A 21965-nucleotide genomic window follows, 5' to 3' on the forward strand; every position below is an offset into this window, starting at 1 on the left:
TCTCAGGCCCAGAGACCCCCTGTGGTGTGTCTACAACTGCATAATAGTGCTGTACTTAAATTGTGGATACAATCTAGTCTGAGATGTATACAGATCTCCTAGTACAGGGCTCTCAAGTGTCACGCATTGAGCGTGACAGTCACTCATTTCGGTCTTTAGTCACGCACTCCCGCCACACATCGTATTTCTCACGCTGAAAAAAAACTCTAGGCTATTTAATGTGCCGCAGCGCGCAAACATGACCTGGTCGCGCTGCCCTCACCATGGAGGAATCAAGCACGTCTCCCCGAATCCCCTGGAGTTCTGCCGTGAGGTGCCACTTATCAGCCAATCAAAAAAAAAAATGGGCTACACAATAGCCAATCCAAAAAATACATCTGTTGTATCTGGGTAAGATTTAATCCAGCAACCAATGAAAATAAAGCATCCTGAAATTGCGCGCGATTGATCTTTCGAAAGTTTCGTTCGTTCACCTGAGGAAACCACTGGAGCTCCGAGCATCAGTCTTCTACAAAGAGTAAGTCGTCTCCTGTTTTAATGTTACAACAAATTCACAATGGTTTGACACAAGCAATGACAACTTGACTGCAGTTAGAGAATATTTCCCAGATGATTAGCATCAGTTTTTAATGAGTGTTTGTAGCCAACACAGTTTGCCTTTTCACTACAGCTTTGACTCCGAACTTCGTTAATGGGCTATAATAAATTCGAGCAGGCCTATTAAAAATATATATAGCCTATAATTCGAACGAATATTAGGCAGCCCTTAATATTCAATTATGTTATGGGCATTATTTTTTGTAAATGTGTTTGCTTGAACATTCTATTCAGATTCCGAGGCTTTTTCACGCCTGGTGAAGTTGTGAATCGCGAGCTCATTAGGCATACTAGCATGTTATAAATATCCTGGCCATGGATGCATTAATCATTGCATCTGTCTTTCAAAGATGTCAGGTAAAAAACAAATAAGCATCCTGTCCTTCGCCCAACGGGAAAGCCCCCTAAAAAGGCCAGATTAGGCCCAGAGAAGGTTGTAAACACATTAGAGGAGGAGATGGTGGAAGTGGAAGAGACAGTGCAGGTGGAAGAGGAAGAGACGGTGCAGGTGGAGGAGGAGGAGACGGTGGAAGAAACAGTGGAGGAGATGGCTAGAACAAAAGGGAGAAAAGTCCCAGGAGCAGCCACATACAAGACCTCTTTTAATAGTGAATGGACCTCTAAATGGCCATGTATTACTGTAGGAAGCACCAGCTCATATTACTGGTGCTCTATCTGCCGCCAAGAGACCTCCTGTGCCCATCCAGGTGTGCGGGATGTGACAAGGCACATAGTAAGGGGCATCAGGCCAAACAGCAGGCACTGAAGTCGACCAGCACAATTAATGCATCCAATTCTATGACTATGGCATATATAATGGGAACCAACACCAAAAATGATAAAAGAGTCCAAAAAGGCAACAAACACCTACAATAAACAACACAAGTCATAATTCTCTCTCTCTCTCTCCCAAATTGAATAAATACTTTGTAATTGGTTGAATTGTCAGTGCCAAGTGTCAAATCTTTTCTGCAAGTCTGAGCAATTATTAACAACAACAAAACACTAATAATAATATGGGGGGGGGGGCTGGTCTGTGGGCATACGGCAGGGGCGGGGCGGACGGAATGGGGGTGGGCCGGGGCGTCGCCGGGGGGGGGGGGGGATATGTCACTCTTGCCTGTCTTCAAAACTTGAGAGCCCTGACTAGTATGCCTACAGCTGAATTCCAATGAATTCAATGTAAATAATAATTTTAAGTCAATACTTAATTAACAGTATTATCATTAAAATATAAGAGAATATCAAGTCTACATTTTGAAGATTCAAATTATGTGATGGGACAATACAACTACTATCCCTACCTGGTCTTAGAGCTAAATCAACCACACATCCTTCATATGAATTGCTGTGCAATCTGATAACCAACAGATTTAGCCAGACGGCTAGTTTTGACACTGGAAAGTGGTGCCAATGATAATAACAATTGCCCAAATAGACAAGGATATGTAAACCAATCACATATTCATTTCATTTTTCTTGATTAATGTCATGCGTGGCCTGTCCTATAGTCCATTCTGCAATGAGTTTACTAGCTATCGATAGCTAGTATAACTAAGCTATGCTACCGTATCCTTAGTTAACTAAAAGTTTTGGCGAACATTTGCCAAGGCTAACGGGATGCTTCAATCGATAATTATTAGCTAGCTATCCAAGCTGACACCCTATACACTCGACTGCCCCTTTGAAGTTGACTTAACGTTGGCTAATATATGCAAATAACAAGTTAGCTATTTTTCTTTGACAGTTACTAGCTAATTTACTGTGGCATAATTTGGAGGGTTGTGCGCTATCAGGTGCCTCTTGAGGTTTGTTGTGTTTTGCCGGGCAGTGTCCCTACCAATGCTGAGAACAAACCTACGCCCTTGGGCCTACTTGTACTTAACCCATTTTTTCTTACTCACCTTCTCTCTTCCTCTTTGCCTGTGGCTTCACGTTACCTTTCCAAAAGTTTGTTTAGTTTGTTTCAGTCTGTCATTGATTTTTCTCTAAGTGAATTAACCAATACCAATTATAACTAATGACTAAAAAATAACTGGCACCAATACAGCAAAATTACAAATTACAGGAAAATTTGTTTAGTCGTTTAGTCGAAAACATTCTGTCAATTGTACTCTCATTTTGAGGCAGAGTGTCAGATTGTCTGGGAATGCACCCCTAGAGGTCGGCCTACCCGTCAAAAGTTTGGACTTTATTTTTGGGCTTTTTATGCCTTTATTTGGACAGGACAGTGAAGTTGTATGACAGGAAGCGAGGCGGAGAGAGGACCGGGAAACGACATCAGGCCAGATTTGAACCTGTGTCCCCGTGGGCAATGAAGCCTGTTAATGGGGGGCTTATCGGCTTGCGCCATAGTGCCCCCCTGATGATGAGTTTTTGATTGATAACTTTTTAATCAACAATGAATAAATTCGTCAGGCTAGCCCAAAAGAATGGGAAAAGGACAGAGATCTCTGATGTAAAGCCAAGAACCCAGATCCCCTACACCACACAATCCCTGGAGTGCCATTTATTACTGCAATTCTCATGTCCCCCACACCACACGACCCCGGGAGTGCCAGAGGAATCACAAGAAGCAGGGAACACACAACAGGTCTTATACACAGACACAGCACATACACTGGTGGTGCACAGATACGCTAAACTAAGGCATCAAAAACCCTTGTACACGACAATATTATACATTTTTATGCCGATGATACAATTTTTTATGCCTCGGCGCCCTCTATAGATCAAGCAGTTTCAAACCAGACAGGAGCAGACAGGAGGGAAAAACACTGTCTTTTATTTGTTTATAAAGCCTTAGTGGGAAAACTGCCTAATTATCTCATGTCACTTTTAAAATTAAAATCCATCTGTCATAACACATGGTCACAAAGCCTCATCTCCCTTGAAATCCCCCTTACAAAAACTAATATAGGTAAAATAGCTTTTAAGTTCTTTGCTTCCCATAAATGGAACACTGTTCAAGTGGAGTTGAAACTTACCAAGTATTTGTCTGTCAACCAATTTAAGAGCCTTTTAGATACTAAGGATGTGCCTCAATGCTGTTTTAAATGATTCTCTGATTTAATTATTTTTACTTTATGTTATTTTATTTTATTTTATACTTAATTTCTGAGTTGTTTAATGTGTTTTGTTTATTTATTTTGTCTGTTTTGTTTTGTTTATTTATTGTTGTATGTATTATGTAGCCTCAATCAGGGCATTGCTGCAAAAGAGTGAATTCTCCCTGAATAAACAATGATGATGATGATATAAATAAGATCATTTGAGATTGAGTTGTTGTCGACAATCGTCAAGTCGTCAGTGGTTTCTTTAAAAAAAAAAACAGCAATTAGCAGCTAACATTCATTTCTAGCCATGTTCAGATGTCTGACTGGTTCTGTATGTTTTATCATGTTTTTTAAACATAAAATGATTTAAGTAAGTGCAGCAATAGCTTTGCTAACCATGCTCTTTGTAGCCAGCTCTACACATTTACACTGACAGATCCTAAGTTACACCCAATAAATTCATAAAATTAGACAAATGAAAACTGCACAAGGCCTACCTTCTATATGAGTTTGTGCAGCCTTGCTCCACTCAGCTCAGCAGGTTGGTTGCCAGACTACAAAATCATTGGGATTGGCTGCTCCAACGAAACGTGCGTCACAATGATACCTGTATAGCTTGTTATGCTAATTGCCACACCATCAACTACAAACAAGGGCATTGCTTCCTGTCCCTGTGGTGGGAGCTTTTACTGAACTTTCAAGCTTGGCTTCTGAACCTTTTCATCATTTTCTCCTCTGCTTCCCACAGACTTCTGTGGTTTACCCATTTTATCTTGGGCTCGGTCTAATTCTTTCTTTTTAGCTTGCTTCTCATCATTGGTCTTCTTCTGTTTACTTGTCTTTGTCGTGTAAGCATTTGTTGGCAAAGGAGGAATGGGCAGTTTTTCCATTGTAGATGGTTGTTGAGTTTGACCAAGTGAAAGCATGTGGGGGAGGGGGGCTGCCTGTACGAGCAATGATTGACACTCGTCAGACACTCCTCCTTTTACTGATTGGTTGTTTTGATTCGGTCAGGGTGGATTCTTCCAAAGAGCATAAGGAGCACTAGGTGGAGCCAGAGGAGCCTGATTTTTTTCACAGATCATCAATGTCTCATGTTCTTCTACCAGGACATAGTGACAGTTTTAGCAAATATGTCAAGAAGTTATTTTTATAAGGGCTCCCTACTTCAGCTTTAAGATGATGTCCATTCCTTGTCTCAACATTAGCAAAGAAGAGTAGAAGACTATAACAAGAAGACTAATAGGTCCTGTGCTAAACTCAGTGACATTGACTTTGAGGATTTCAAAGCAAGTAATCTAAGTATCATTGACATTCTTTACACTTAAAGCATGGAGAATGGGTTTGAATTTGGTTCAATTTGGTAACACTTTAGTCTTTCAACACTTTAGTGATGTAACTTATTACATGCGATAAATAAAGATTGTCAACTCATTGTGAATACTGCTTTATTAATCATAAAGCCCACCGTGTGCTGTAAGCTCATTTGCTGGGCAAGGATTAGCGATCCTCTGCTGCTGTTGAGCAATCACACTTTGCATTTCTTTTTGCATTTAAACTTGCATTTTTTTTGCTCGTTATCTCTGTTGTTGTAAAGATGGTTTTGCCATTGCCATTGGATTAGAATTAATCTATATGGAGCCACACAGTGGTCAGTCTCAGGGTTTGGGGAACAATGATGTCATATTTCCCACATAAGAAAGCAGTCTTATGAGATCCTTTAGTTCAGCCTAAAAGTAGCCACGGCATCCCAGGAATAATTCTGTGTTTGTGAGGGAGCTTTATCCCTCTACAGCATGATATACTATGATGACACATGGTGATTTCTTGTGGTCGCTTGCTTGGGCTGCATACATACTGCAATAGTGACCTCTTCTGGTGAGAGAAAACGTCTACTAGATGCACATGGGTTCACACACAGAGACAACTATAGGAGGTACAGTTTCTCATAGTCTTCTAATACATTCAGTAAAGTAAACATTAGTGAAAAAAATTAGAGCTATATATATTTAAAAATAACCATTAGGAAAACGCACTGATTACAGTTCACTGAAAACATGAGTTTAAAACTTAACACTTAACACACAAGACATTAACACATTAACACTCACTTTTTAAAGGAATGAACCATCCTTCTAAAAATGCCATGAAAATAAATTAAAGTTATTTTAGCTTGTGTAGATTCTAGATTTACAATGCATTACAAAACATACCAGAATAGGTCAGCTCTCTCTCTTACACACACACACACACACTCACTCACTCACTCACCTCACCCAAACTCACTCTCTCACACTCACACACACACACACACACACACACTCACTCACTCACTCACTCACTCACTCACTCACTCACTCACTCACTCACTCACTCACTCACACAGGCACAAATGCACACACACAAATACACACTGGCAGAAAATTACCAAAATTAAATCGATAAATTAAATGACATCTGATGTAGTCTTCTCTAAAGCAATGGTGCCAATTGTGATCACATTTGTTGAAGTTGTAAATGCATTTCCTTTCAACACAGCTTTACTAGTTGACATTGTCCATGAACCATATTGATCGCTGATGCCGCTGGCTTGGCTCAGAGTCCAGCTGGAGGGCACAAGTCTCAAATCCAGTTGAGCCCAGTTGACTCCGTGGACGTCACAGAGCAAGCGCAAGAAGTGGAAGTGCAAGTTCCCTTAGAAATCCACCTTTAGTGACCTGCACAACCTGATCATCTGGAATTCTATGATTCTACGATTCTATTGAAATGGTACTACACTGCAAGCATGTATTTATTTTACGCTCAATTTCGAAAAATAATCGAACCCCCAGAGCAACATTATGGGATGAGCACAGACTCAGGCCCAGTATATTTGTTTTTCTATCCTCCCTCTAAGCCAGAGTCTCATCAGTCTCATTTTCAGCGCTGCTCCCCATCTCCTTCAGCTCCTCCATAGCCCCCTTCTCCTCCTCCAGCTGCCTCCGCTGCTTCTCCTCTTGGGCCAGCCACTTGTAGTTGTAGTAGTTCATAATGAGCAGGAAGATCCCCCCGACCAGCATCATTACGCCGCATGCATAGTACATATACTTGTAATCATCGAAGATGTCCACCAGAGCACCTTGAGGGAGAGACAGACAGACAGACAGACAGACAGACAGACAGACAGACAGACAGGGTTAAAGAATGTCTTTAGCCATAAATAGTTGAAAATAAAAATGAGCATTTTTCTCTTGAAAACAATATTTGCCTGTAGAAGACCGGCAATTTAACAGAGCAGTTACTACCTGATACTACTTATCCTGATTCACATTAAAGGTATCTAAGATGCATTTGCTGCACTCCCAGGAGTCTTTCGCAACAGCAGTGATGACATCTGACAGGTTTAATACAGAACTGCTGAACATACTTCCTCAGTCAGCCGGAAGCACTCACCAGAGATGGGGGGCCCCAGGAGGACAGGGGCGCACTCGATGATGGTGGCGAGTCCAACTGCACTCGAGAACCGCTGTGGCCCGACCAGATCCGTGAGAACCTCAAAGAGCAGAGCGCACACCATGCCAAATGCAACTCCGAAAAACACAGCATATACAACCAGGCCTCCATACCCAGTGGCAAATGGACACAGGATATGGCACAGTCCGTTATAAACCACCGACAAGCTGAAGAAGTACTGGATTCGGGGCCTGATCCACTTGGTGTTGGCCACTAGGCCAGTGATTGGACGGGCGAACATATCCACCAGGGCAAAAATTGAGAGCAGCAAGGCGGCTGAGTATTCATCCACCTGCATGTGCTTGGCATACAGCGCCAGGAAAACAACCGGGGCAAAGAAGCCGAAGAACATGATCACGTTTCCCACCAGGTAGATGAGGTAGCCCCGGTGCCTGAACAGCGAGAGATCAATGAACTTGTTGACCCTGTCCGCGCACCCTGTCTTCCTCACTGGGCTCTTGGTGCTGGTTTTCTCCTCTGACACCTCCTTATCACTTTTGGCTCCATTTGCAGTTGTGCCTAAACTCATCCGTGGCTTGACTCTGATGGGTCTCATGAGGGCTCCAGCCACGCAGCAGTTCATCACAAATCCGCCCAGGATCAGGAAGGAGCCTCGCCAGCCGAAGCTGTCACAGAGGAACTGGTTGAGAGGAGCCAGTGTGGAAAGGAAAACAGGACTTCCTGCCATGGCCAAGCCGTTAGCCATGGGCCTCTTGACCTGGAAGTATTTTCCAATGATGGTGAGTGCAGGCTGTAGGTTAAAAGCAAGGCCAAAACCTGAAAATCAGAAAATGGTTTCAAAACATGTTTACATCTTTGATCTTCTACAGTGCTTATATTCAATCCGTGTATAATACAAAATTATAGTTAGCTCCTCAAACATCTTTATCCAGGCCATATATATTTATCTGAGGTGTGCCTATGAACTTCGCACTTCCTGTTGAGGAATTTCCCCAAAATACTGACCCTACAGAGATACCAGCAGACTGAAATATGGGAATTGTGACGGCTGCTATCAGGTAGGAGATAAAAGGGTTTTAAGGTGATGCCTTTCTGCTCCCCTCACACCTCATTATAATAGGACATTTAGGTTCCTGTTTTTGACAAGGAGGTAACATTATAGTCAAGTTTTGACGTGATTATTCACAACAAAAATGTGCATAGCTACCCAGAAGACAAAAAAGATTTCTGAAGCCTCAAATTAACTAGAAAGGACAATCCCCACATAAACTTTGAGGACCTCCTCTGAATTAGGCTAAAGGAACTATCACTAAAAAGAAAAATGTATGTACAATGCATTATCATTGCATCACTGTTTTTGCTCAGTGATAATGAAATACGGAGACAAGCAGACCTCTCACACAGGGAATAGCCTTGAGCTACCCCCACTAACCACAGTGAGAGAGAGAAGGGGGAGGCACCCAAGTCCATTGACCCTGTGCAGTCGTCAATGAGGGAAGAATATAGCCCCCGTGTCTCAGTAGTCTCTGAATCAAAGACTACAAACCACAAACAACAAAACTACAGAGTACAAACAATGTTTTACTTTGAGAGAGAAGCAGTACCTCCAATGACTCCGACGCAGATGTACAAATGCGTAATGCTAGTAGCAAAAGAAGAGGCCACCATTCCGACTCCAACCATTACCTGTTAGGTGAAAATTCACTCAAGTTACCTCAGGTTCCGGAATTGCATATAAGTATATTTATTAAACAACAACAACAACAAGCTCGTTGGGCTCACTCACGTCCCAGCAGGTCGGAGAGAAGCAATATTAAACAAATCGCACAAGGTTTATATAGATAGAAGTTTAGCGTTCTCTGGCGCCAAAACAATTTGTCAGTAGGGGTAATCACGTGGTGGGTCTCTGACGTCCGAGGCTCCCTGTCTTGCAAGGATGTCAGTTTTGCACAAGGTCGAAAGAAGCACAGTTCGACCCTTCTTATCACCTCTGGTCCCAAACATGTTCTTGCATATTTAGACTAAGTGGCACCTAATAATCTAAGTTACACACACAGAAACACAGAAAAGCCATGTCCCTGCTTACATAAGCACATGATTCATACATGGTAATTATTAATACATCCTTAAGTCATTAACAGTGTTTTGAAATGATCTCTCTCATTACCCCTCCAGTCATGACCACCGGTCGGCTGCCATACCGGTTCACCAGTATGCTGCTCACGGGCCCTGGAGGCAGACAGGAGATGGACGTGTTAATTCAAGACAGCCACAAACAAGTTCTTCTTCTTTGTCTGTTTGGGTACAACATTCTTTGCACTGAAATGGTATTACCTGAATTTCACGAAGCTTGAAGAAGAGCGCACATAAAGAATAGAAAAACAGAAGGTATACCATACTCTGCACCCAAGAGAGAAAGAGAAAAGGAGAGAGATTGCCCTTACCTCCTGCGTACATGGAAGCCAGCATGATTGATGACACCCATGCGATCTCACTGTATGAGCTGAGAAAGTACCTCTGGATCTCTTTATAGTAGATTGTCAGGGACTTGGGGAAGGCATAAGAAAACCCTATGGACATAAAAGAACCAAAGACCACTGCCCAGCCCCAACCACCATCTGGTGGAGTGTAGTCCAGGTTTGTAGGTGCAGGAGAGGGCATGGTGAATTCCTAAATAGGGAAGATGAACATCTTAAATAAATCAAAGAAAGTATCTTTACATTTTTTTATATTTGCTCATTCTGAAAACTTTCAAGGAAGTTTTAACATGATAATAATGTACTCTCATAGTCAATAAAAACGATATAGATAGACCTATCACATACTCATTCACACACACACACTTACATACATACATATGCCTCGTCCAAGACTAAGACTGAAATGTATTCAGCAACCTAATTATGTTAGGCCCAGTGACTTTATTTGAAAGCATACATATTTTTTACATTTCCCAATAACCTGTTTAAATTAGTGTTACTTTGTAAGTTATTGTGCATTTATTTTACATTAAGCTTTTGGGGGAAATACTTACCTCTTCGTACGAAGACTGTCGGGTGTTCACCTCGCTGCAATTCAGCCAAAATGATCAGTCAAGTGTCGCGGGAGTGCCCTCCGTCCACTCAATCTGGCCAGTCAGTTGTTATAGAGTAGCTAGGACAAAAATCGACCTGTTTATTTAAGCCTTTTCTATGGAAGTATGGAAGTTTGTCGAATGAATGAATGTGAATCGAAATCAAAGTTTATAAATGGTTAATTTGATCTGAGGTATCCATGGGGGTAGTGTTTGGTGTGCATATTTTTATGGCGTCATTTTGGTCACATTTTGAATCACGGTGTACTGGTTGGCTTTCCGCCCTCCTTTCCGGATAGCAGAGGTACTGGCAAATGTAAAAAGCTGCTAACAGGCACTCTGGTTTAAAAAAAAAAAAAAAAAAAAAAACAATACTTAGATCATAGGCCTACTTAAGTTTAAATAACCCACTTTAGGACTACGAAATAACTATGTGTTATTAAAGTAATTGAAACGCGTACCTTCTCAAATCGAAGTTGTTCTGATGGTGATTAATATGCTCTCATCAGTGGTTGAAGGTTTACACCATTATTTGCAACCTGCTAAACGAACACGATGGGAACGATGGAGAAGCCTAACGAACTATTGCCTCACTAGCTACCTATTTCCTTTAAACTTTCTTCACTTACTTTAAATTATGGTAACTTAATTATTATATATAATTATTATATAGTTTACTCTAAACTGTTCAGAAATCAAATGTATTTGGGTTTATTAAGAATGTTCTCTGAAAAGACATGGTTCAGAATACAGTTTACAATAAATTAAAAACTGGAACTGTACATTATTTGCTTTTTTGGTTCTGTATGTTGTTTGAGCAATAACTCCATACCAGTCGGTGACGGAAAAACATGATTCACCAAGGTTTCCCTGCAGAATGTACCTGGGCGGCCTTCCTATACGATGGCTTCAAGTGTAGTGTGACAGAAGAACAATCTACATCAGTGGATCAGCGACTAAACTCGTGAAATATCGCCTCCACGTCGTTTGGTGGCAGTATAAGCCATCAGAAACAAATGTGCAAAATGGTCGAAGAAGAGGTCAAAGATACCTGACTGTATGTAGTTTACAGACAGAAGACACGCTATTATCTAAGGCGTTTTGTAATTTGAAATCTTAGCTGTTATTGAACTGACATTGAAACTTTAAGGCAAGCTACAGCCTGCTCAAATCAAAGGTGTTATCGTGTTCGTGTATAGTGGTCGACATGGTTTGAATTTTGTCAACGTTTGAAATAGGGGGACCACAGTTTGCAACTTCCTTAATAACAAACATGATGGCAAGGAATGCTTTAATACGTGTAAGGAGTTGTTTTAGGACCGCCAATTTTGTTTCTGCGCGGCATTTGTATTGCACTCACTCAAAGTCCTCAAGCGTTAGGGTAAGCAAGCAAGCAATCCGAAAATTCTTGTATTTTCTATTCCAATGGATGCTTCATTGGTTCGTTTTGAATTGTTTAAACATGTAACACTTTAAATCAAACGTTAAATGATTTCAGGCTATGTTACGTTAACTGTTCCAGGTATTGTATGATGGGGAGTGTCCGATATGTGTGAAGGAGATACACTTCTTGCAGTTCTTGCAGAAGAAGAATCGACCAGAGGAAGTCGAGTTTGTGGATATATCACTTCAAGGTTATGATGGAGCCAAATATGGGGGGATCAGCTACGAGAGGGCAATGGAGGAAATGCATGTGATCGATGGAAATGATCAGGTAGGCCTACTCTTGTGATCATCTCATGTATTATGTACCCCGCTAGAGCAGTCTCAATAGCGACAATCACTTGCCAAGTTGTATTTTAGTGTTGGTTGCAACGATAGTTATTCATGGGGAGCAAACAGTAAACTACATTCACGTCCTATGGGTCCATACATGAAAATAGCAATAATTATTACTCACTCACTCACACACACACACACACACACACACACACACACACACACACACACACACTGTTGTGCTTTAAGGTTGTGTCTATGTGCACCGTCCATACACCTTGTGTAGGCTATGAAAAATAGCGACCAATATCATAATTTTACAGTAGATCCTCTTTAATTATTAATTTAATTTTCTCACAAAGCTTCTTCTCCGTACACCATTAAAGTCTCAGACTCCGTGCCAATATGCTTTGCCACTGACATGTTAAGACTGTCCCTTTGAGTCCCCTTGTCATAATCTCACTGTTATTCAAAACCCTTCTCACTTCAAGCCCATATCACCATCTCAATGATTTACTACAATGTCTATGTTCACTGAGCTTGAACACACCCAGGCACTGTTAGACAGCCATGGGTTGTAAGGTTTGTGTTAGCGGTGACCATGGTTCAGTGTGAAAGGTTTATGTTGTAGACCAGAGTGCCATGCTCATTGGTCTGGCCTGGCCTTATGTCATTTATTCATGTTTTCCATATGTGGCACTTAAATGTGAACTTTGCAAACACACTTCACATTTTTGTTTTTAAAATAAATGTTTGAAATCTCTTACATAGAAATAGGGTAACATTTCTGGTGAAGTTTCATATTGAATTAGCAGTCTCACTACTAGACTCAACACTATTAGCAGTCTCACTACTAGACTCAACACTATTAGCAGTCTCACTACTAGCAGTCTCACTACTTCATCCAACACTACTAGCAGTCTCACTACTAGACTCAACACTATTCGCAGTCTCACTACTAGCAGTCTCACTACTAGCAGTCTCACTACTAGACTCAACACTACTAGCAGTCTCACTACTAGACTCAACACTATTAGCAGTCTCACTACTAGCAGTCACTACTTCATCCAACACTACTAGACTCAACACTACTAGACTCAACACTATTAGCAGTCTCACTACTAGACCCAACACTACTGGCAGTCTCACTAATAGACTCAACTTGCATGTGCATTAGTTAAAATCAGTGTTTTAGTATCAAATACAGAGCCAGCACACCCTCTTCCTCTGTCTGGGGGAGTGTGTTTGAGTCTAGTGTGTGAAGTATATTGTACATAAAATGACCCCCAGATGCCTATCACAGTAGAATAGCATTACCTCAGCTGGCTACACAAAAGTTTATCAATTGTTGAAATGCATGTTCTCAGATTATGAAGTCTACAATTCAGAACTAAATGCTGTTTTATGTGTACAGGTTCATGTGGGAGTCCCAGCCTTTGAGGTGATGTACACTGCTGTCGGTCTGGACTGGTTGGGCCGCCTCATATCCTGGCCTTACATCCGGCCCCTAATGGACAGAGCCTACGATGCCTTTGCCAGAAACCGCCTCAAGTGGACAGGCAGAGATGAGTGCACTACCGGACGCTGTGTAAAGAAGAAGGATGAATAGAGAGAGAGGAATACCAACATAAAGGAAGAGGGATGAAAATTCGTAATTTTTTGTTTGAGTATACGGAGATTTCCGGTGCCTAAAGATCCCCAAGATAAATTCCTTTTTGGCTTGAGGTTTTGGACCATTTTGCAAACTGAATTTACTGAGATCATCAATCAATACTGAGGCCATCATCATGTTTGGATGATGTGTGAGAACACCGCTTGCCCATTGGTTGTTGAGGGAACAGAGTGGTCATGGAAGGAACAACAGAATAATGACTTTCTTATTTATCATCATCATTAATATTTATTTTTGTTGTGAATCAAAACATATAAAAAATGTAAACATGCTACTTCGCTATATATAGTGAAATGTTTAATCCCCACTACTCCCTTGTAATACCTAGAAAAACAAAGGACACAAATAAACCTCAGTTGACATCCAGAGAGGAAGCAGCAAATGAATTTGAACGTGATGTTCCCTAGTGTTTCGCATACTCATAGTGCCGGCAGTTGTATTTACTAAACAGAAGCCAGCAGTGCACAATAAATCTTCATCCTCAGTAGCTTGAGCATGTTGTTGCTAGAGTGGGTGCCAAGTGTTTGGCTTACACTTGACCTTTTTTTATTAAGGACATCACAGCCAGGTTTCATCTATGACTTTCAGATGCAATATGTGTGATTATTTGATTATTTATCTGCTCATGAAGGATATTTTCTGAGAAACGTGACGTCAGTACTGTACTACTCAATGTTTGGGACTTTAGTGTTTCTCTAATTTTAGACTGAAGACATATGACTTCCATGTGTTGGCCAGGAGTGACCTATAGGAAAGAATGTAAAAGTGGCATAGCTGATTGGGTTACCAGAGTGCAGCTTTAGATGGGACTGTCCTGACGATAGCCAATCAAAAGGCAGTCCTGGAGGAGGGAGGAGGGAGATAAAGTATCACAACACAAGCTTGTGCTTGTTCATAGCATAGAAGAAAGTAACTCTCAGTGCGAAACGCAGTGTTTTCTTTTAGCATCTTGGGCAACAAACATATATTTGTCTGCAGAGTAAACAGTGGGAGGAAAAGGAGTCAGCTTCAGGTAAATGCATGTATTATCTACATGATTCTGTATTCATTTTAAGGCCATGGCCTTCTCAAGGTGAATCTGAGGATTTGCCAGGTTCATGTGAAATGTGTGGCTTTGACCGTCACTCTCTTCATAATGTAGTAAGTAATGTGACTGACCATTCTTCATCTGCGTAAGGTTTAACTGTATAACTAAAGAGTCCATTTATAGAAGGACCTAATTATCTATTAAGCTGTTTAACTTGCCAGGGAGACGCATGGGAAGGTCACAAATGGTTACCATGGATATGCAATAAGTAGAGCAAGTGCAGGGTATATTCAGCAGCATGTTTTAAATATAAAATGAATGCACTTGATGCTGATTTTAGTTTGCACTGTAGATGGTGTCATTTCCAGGCAGGCTCTGCACATTTAGTAGCATTAGCAGTAAAAAAAAATTCAATGGGTGTTTTTTTAATCTATTTGTATCTAAGTGAACTGGTGTTGTCCAGGCAATGAAATACATCAACATACCTTACATTTACAAGGGAGGTATCATGTTCTTTTAGGAAGAGAGTACTAGGAAATTCACACAAATGTACAACAACAGCTATCTGTGGACGTGATGACAGGTGAACAAGGCTTCATGTCTTTGCCTACCACATGATGTGTGTTTATAAATATAGCACATAAACACAACTGAGATTGTTTCTGGTTGGAGTTTCTATAACTCTTAAAGTAACACTATGCAACAATTTGACACTTTTTGAGGTATGGTTTTATAGGCAACTAGTTTTAGTACCATCCTCAAATTAATTTTGATAGCATATGGTCATGTATGCCCTATGTAGTTCTGTATGCCGGGCTGGAAAGGAAGAAAAGCTTTCACAGCATGACATTGCCAGCCAAAATACACCAGTTAGTGTGTTGGTATGCTTCTATCAGTGTCAACTGGGCTGTTGGTGGTGTTTGCAAGGTTTTTGAATACCTTTTAGGTAGTTAGCTTGCTAGTTTTGCAACAGAACTCCTTATTGCTGCTTGAATGTAACAATACCATAACATACTGTCATAGCGATTGACATGGCAAGTTACATGTGAATATGGAAAAGTCAGTGAAAATCACATTTTATGTTTCAGTCGCTTACACTTAAGAATTGTTGGAACTGCTCTTGAAACATTGCAAACTTTGTAGACAACCCACCACTTTTACATCCTGTTTTCTGAAGAATAACTTGCACTTTGACATGTTTACACTTTCTCTTTATTGATGGATTACATTGAAGGAAGGCATATAAATTAGTAAGGCGTCTTTGATTAATTTGCCAGGAGAGGGTAAAATATTACTGTTGTCCATCTCAGCTTTAATGATTTACACAACTACTGAAATTGACAAACCTCAAGAAAATTGTGAGACAAAGCAGAATGCACAGAATATTTATGAAGCCAATATTTAAACATGGCAAAATTCTACCATATTTGTGTTTTGAAGGAAACAGATGATTCTGATATAGCCACCTAGGCCAATACAGACACAGATCAGAGGTCCACCAAGGTGGGATTTGCTCTCGACCAGCTGCTCCCATTCCTAAATGGGTCGCTTCCTCAGCACAAACTTTGTGACTTACCTGGGAGAGAAGAGGCTCAGGTGTTACTCTAAGATAAGGTACCTTATGACTAATATTAGAAACATTTTGTACTGGACTAACGACAGGCATTTCCAAATCCAAAATTGATATTCTATTCATCATTTGTGTGTCCAACAATCATAAAATACAACCTAAAACTTGCCTTTTTGGAGGCCTCACTGGTCTTCATTAATCTTCCACTTCCTACATTCCAGCTCTCTGAGAAAAACATATCTGAAAAATGTAAGATCAAAACAAAAGAACTTGAACTCAGGATCCTCCAGTCCTTTTGGAGACAAAGAGAGAAGAGGGACACCTGATACCATCCTGTGGTCTCAGGCTATGCGACTTTACTCAACCTCCAGCAGGAATGTATTCAAAGCAAAGCCCCCCATTGGCATCTACCAGGAAGAGAAGCCTACTCAGCAGTTGGGTTTGCTAGGGATGCGACTTGGAGAGTCCTTTCAGCGTCTCTCCAGACATATCAATTTCTATTTTAAGCAGAAGGACCTGTGCATCGCACCCAGTGATGGTAGCAGTGGTTTGGTGTGCACCTTGCAAGAACCTCAGAGAAGACAACAGAGGCGTATGCTTAGTCAGAGAGCAGTCAAGGACAGGAGACCTCTGGAGGAATCAAGGAGTAATCTGAGATCAGAAGCAGTTCTAGAAACAGCAGAAAAGCAAATTGAGGAACAAACGCCCTCTAGACTGTACACTGGGCTGCAACTGTTTCATATGAGTTCACTCTCTACCAAATTTGGAGAGAGCTACACCTATGTTGCCAATCATATTAACTCAGCTTTCTCTAAAAGTCCAGCAGAAGATATTCATGCCAAGACAGCCGTGGATGAATCTCAATATGGGCAGGCGAGACATGGTAGACGGAGAAAAACCGTTAAAGTTATCCCTGACAGCCAGCCATTAGTAAATGATGTGGTAAAAATGAGTGCCCAGAAGGAAGATTCCGAAGACGCTAAAGTCCCCAGGTCTTGGGAGGAAGGGTACCTTCAATTTGCTCACCACATTAACCATTACTTTGGAGCTAAGGTTACGGACACTGGATCTTCTGCCACAACATATCAGAACATTAGGTCTTCAACAGAATCTAAACAAAGCCCTCCGCCACCTCAGCCCAAATCACCAGGCCTATTCCACACGAGCAACATAACAACAAGCTTTGGTGCAAACCATGCAACCATGGCTAACCACATAAACCACTACTTCAAAGGGCACCCGGGCTTCGAGGATGACCTGGAGGGAGATTACACGGACCACACAGCACTGACTGTAACCAGTGCTCCAAAGGACAAGCCTGCTTCCTTTATGCAATACCTGCTACATTCAACATCAGCTATACCAGATCTGATAGGCAACTATTTGGGAGCTGGCTCTAAGAGCCAGGAGGCTCAAGATAGCTCCAGAGCCACACCAACAGGAGCCAGGTTGCAAAGACTGGTGAGTCATATACCATGACCGACTGACTAAATCACAAATCAATCTGACAAAGCATGTTGCTCAATGGCATTGATTTTACGTCTGACAGTGTCAAAGGCGTCTGAAAGCCTCAGGTCATGCCTACGTTTATTTTGATGGCATATGGTCATGTGAAGGGACCTGTCCTTCCCGCTAGCTGCCCAGGTTTTTAAATAGGCTATGCAATTTTGTGATCTGTGGCTAAATCAGTTAGCAAGCTTTTACTAGTGCTAACTGTGCTGTTCTTGCATCACCTTCTACGCGCATAGCCCCCAAGATCCATTAGCCTACTCGTAAAAAAACCGCGATTAACAGCAGACGTCACAATTAAAGATCAGCAACAGAATATGGAGCAAGTAATGACACACAACGCAGCACACGTTTTAACAGCATGAGAAGCCACGCTACAACGCTTGCGTGTAATAATTCATCGAGGCATTATGGAGGAGGACGAATATACAATTTGTGAAATATCCCTAATGCCAATGGTCTTCGTAAAATATTCATAGGTTTTGGGCCACAATCAAGCCGAAGAGATGACGAGAGTCCTTTTAGCCAACCTGAGGAGTGCCAGTACACCTTCATCCGTCATTGCTTGCACAGAGGAGCTGAACAGACATATTACTGCACACCCAGCATGCAAAGCGATGGTTTGGCAGGTAATTGATCTGTGTGCATAATAATTTAAATAGCTGCCTGGAATAGTTTTGTCATGTATTGTGACCTATCCTTTTCTACAATAATCTACTATGTATGTGTGCTGATAGGATTTAACTGTTTTTCAGGAAAAGACAGCATTACATCTGTTGAGACATCGACGGAACCACACTGAGGATGTAAAACTGCAGAGATCCATCAGGGAAACCATGGCTCTGATTGGTTACATGGATCCAGTCAGAGGCCAAGGAGTGAGGATGCTCTCTATTGATGGAGGTGGCACAAGGTATAGCTGAGTCATTAATTTTATGCATGATTTTAGTAGAGGATAAATCATATCACAGAAGAGGAAGCAAGTTAAAGGTTAGGGTAGTCACAACAAGTCAATTATACCTTATTTGAGATCCCTGATTAGTTATGAACAAGACACTTACGAAGCCCAACAGGGTTATGAATTTGTTCTTCCGTGTGGGTAAATGTGTTTCATTAACACTTGTGACTTTAGGGGAGTTGTTCCTCTTGAAGTTTTGAAGAAGATAGAGGCACAGACAGGCAAGCGGATACATGAACTTTTTGACTACATGTGTGGAGTGAGCACAGGTAAGTGATAGGCTTACAAACTATGTTCATGAAAATAACATTAATGAATCAACAGAAAGATATTTTAAGATTAGTTGTAACTCCTGTGCATTGTACAAATACAGTGATTCTTTTGGCTTTCTTAGTTAACCAGTGTCTCATGATGTCCCTTGTCTGTTTCCCCTCATCTTGCCAGGAGCTGTGCTAGCCTTTATGGTAGGTCTGGGACGCTTCTCTTTGGACGAGTGTGAGGACATGTACAGGAGCTTTGGATCTGATGTTTTCCGACAGAACCCCCTGGTTGGAACCATGAAGATGGGTTTGACTCACTCCTACTACAGCTCACAAACCTGGGAGACATTACTAAAGTGAGTCAAAGCGGATGAGACCGTATGTGCTCTGGTGTACTGTCATTGGGAGGTTACCCTAAAATGTTGTTGTTGTGGCACAGGGAGAAGATGGGCGAGAGGGTTATGATCAAAACAGCAAGGAGTGAGCAATGTCCCAAAGTAAGTAATTTGTGTATCTTTGTCAGTACCTATCCCATTCTAGGAGACAGACATGATGTATGATACAGTGTAACGGTAGGGCAGCTTCCTATCCTCTTGGGATCTCCTGTATTGCATAACAATTATCATATCTTTCCCTTACATAACTTCAAATTAGTGCTTCACCTCCTAGACTAGACTCTTATATGACCCCTTAAGCTAGATGGAGATGGACAGATTACTTTGTGTTGTAGTTCTCTGAACTCGTTACCTCCTTGCTTTAACGCAGTGCCAAGAGTATGCACTAGAGGGAGTCCTACCACCATGGATAGTATCCTGTGTGTAACTTCCTCCTCATGGGTCTACAGGTGTCTGCAGTGAGTGCAGTGGTGAATTGGGGGACCAGCCCCAAGGCCTTCATCTTCAGGAACTATAACCATGCACCGGGGCGTCTCAGCCGGTACTCAGGGGGCTCGGCATACAAGCTGTGGGAGGCAGTGCGGGCCTCTTCTGCAGCCCCCGGGTACTTCAAGGAATTCCCCCTCCATAGTGACATCCATCAGGTGTGGAACCGCTCAATCAGACATTGTTCTGTATGTCAGTGTGCTTAGATTGTAATTGCTTTACTTCAACTGCCAAAATGAGTGACATTATATTGGGGTTGTGTGGGGTTGTTTTTTTCGTTGGTTGAAGTGGGAATTTACAAGGGAAAGCCCCTATATAGTTTGTTGCTCACTCAGAAATAATAATATAGTAGAAATTTGGTTTGAATTTTAAACAGGATGGAGCTCTCATCCAGAACAATCCATGTGCTCTCGCTGTCCATGAATGCAGACTGCTGTGGCCCAGTCAGCCTTTCCAGTGTGTTCTGTCACTGGGGACTGGCCGGTATGACAATGCCCAGAGAGGGCCAGCCACTTCCACCAGCCTTCGATCCAAGCTCAGCCACTTGATCTACAGTGCCACAGACACAGAGGGTGAGTGCACTACATACTACACTGCACAGAAGAAAGACTCTGAAGCTCATGCTCTCAAAATAACCTTTCATGTTGTACAAAGAAGTAGTTACAGCTCATAGCCTATGTGGATGAAAAGGCTCTAAATAGGACCTCCTTTCCAGATTTATGGCTTCAGTGGGATTTGCACTTCATTGGCATGCTTTTGATGCAGTAACATTTTACAAAGGACAAATAAACAATTCAAAATCCAAGTCATTTCTTTTTTGTTCAGGTGTTCATACTCTCCTGGATGACCTGTTGGACGAAAATGTCTACTTCCGCTTCAACCCCATGCTGCGTGCGGAAGTGTCCCTGGACGAGAGCCGACCCGAGGTCATGGACCAGCTGAAGTCAGACACACTCCAGTATTTGGACCGCAACCAGCACAAGATAGATCTGCTGTGTATGGTGCTGGGGGCTGAGCGTACACTTCTCTCCAGGAGTAAAGACTGGATCAGTGGGAGAGCGTGGGAGCTGAAACATCGTTGGGTCTGAACTGGATCGTCTTGGTCTCAGTCTCTCCGTTGAAGAAAGGTCAAACGGTCAAGTTCTGAAAGACACGATATTTCATGACTGAGGTGGTGTAATGGCCATGAAAGACCACTGAGTTGCAAAATAGGGGTGATTATCGAAGAATGTTGGGGAGGCCTTTGCTCTTTTGAAGATGTATTTTCCATTCAAACAATGAACGCGTTGAAAAAAGACTCTTGACTTAAGTTGTAATGGTAGTCTTGAAGGATAAAGTGCATATCAGTACAGTGGGATCGCAACTAAACAAAAGCACTTTAACATATGTTACACACTGTAGGGATGTTCTTTGGGTACAAATTAGATTTATTAGATTCATGATATTTGCACTGATATACTGTTGTTATAATAACGCACACACACACACACACACACACACACACACACACACACATACAGGCACACACTTGGCAAAATGGTTTTGTGTAAAATATGGTGATAAAAATAATGCAGTTAACAATTTCCTCAGTGCACTCAGGGCTAATGTTACTGTGGTCTACCCACATATTTACTTATCAGGGTGTGAAATAAGGGACACACTAAGCACTTGAAGCAATATAATGGAGTCATAATGTTGTGCCAAATACTTGTAACAATGTATTTATGACATTTACAGGAATATTTCAGTTGTTTAATATCTTATATTTTCAGACAGGCAATAAACATATTTTTCTCATAATATAAACAAGGATACTGTGTTGTCAGCCAGTCTTTGTTATACTATGGAGCTCAAAACATAAGCAGAGGTCATCATTTGTGTTGACTGAAGTAGCTATTCAGTAGCTGGTGAATAATGTGTTTTCGTCTTAGTATGCAGGACAAATGTAAAATAATACTGAAGACATGGCAAAGTGGCTCCAGGTTTCTAGAGGTCCCATCATTGGATTCCGCCTCTATATCCGCCCTCAGTACCCCCCACCTCTCCATCCATTCACTGTGGCCGCCCTAAGAAAGGCTGACTTTGTTTGTGACAGAGAGGTCTTTTGGAATACTGAGTGTCTCCGTGCCAGCCACAGAGCCAACACAGCAACACGGTTGCTTTCTAGTCCTGTATAAACAAAAAGGATAG

At 41.6% G+C, this 21965-nt stretch overlaps 2 protein-coding genes across 2 annotated transcripts; one reads left to right on the forward strand and one right to left on the reverse strand.

Moving 5' to 3' along the window:
• Positions 1–5990: 5990 nt before the first annotated feature.
• Positions 5991–10529, reverse strand: slc16a7 (solute carrier family 16 member 7). Its single transcript, XM_012835088.3, has 6 exons — positions 10141–10529; positions 9551–9776; positions 9274–9335; positions 8711–8792; positions 7086–7922; positions 5991–6771 (listed from the first exon to the last, which is right to left on the reverse strand). Exons 2-6 carry the CDS (start codon positions 9765–9767, stop codon positions 6545–6547), a joined length of 1425 nt encoding a protein of 474 aa, XP_012690542.1. The 5' UTR covers positions 9768–9776; positions 10141–10529; the 3' UTR covers positions 5991–6544.
• A 674-nt stretch (positions 10530–11203) lies between these two features.
• On the forward strand, positions 11204–21585 carry LOC105906859 (calcium-independent phospholipase A2-gamma-like). Its single transcript, XM_012835089.3, has 13 exons — positions 11204–11560; positions 11702–11893; positions 13313–14582; positions 16038–16211; positions 16389–17628; positions 18156–18305; positions 18432–18589; positions 18809–18903; positions 19079–19250; positions 19334–19391; positions 19739–19933; positions 20152–20347; positions 20601–21585. The coding sequence occupies exons 4-13, from the start codon at positions 16138–16140 to the stop codon at positions 20861–20863; spliced, it is 2601 nt and encodes an 866-aa protein (XP_012690543.2). The 5' UTR covers positions 11204–11560; positions 11702–11893; positions 13313–14582; positions 16038–16137; the 3' UTR covers positions 20864–21585.
• The last annotated feature ends 380 nt before the right edge of the window (positions 21586–21965 follow it).

The sequence above is a fragment of the Clupea harengus genome, chromosome 4 (assembly GCF_900700415.2).
Source record: "Clupea harengus chromosome 4, Ch_v2.0.2, whole genome shotgun sequence".
NCBI lineage: Eukaryota > Metazoa > Chordata > Actinopteri > Clupeiformes > Clupeidae > Clupea > Clupea harengus.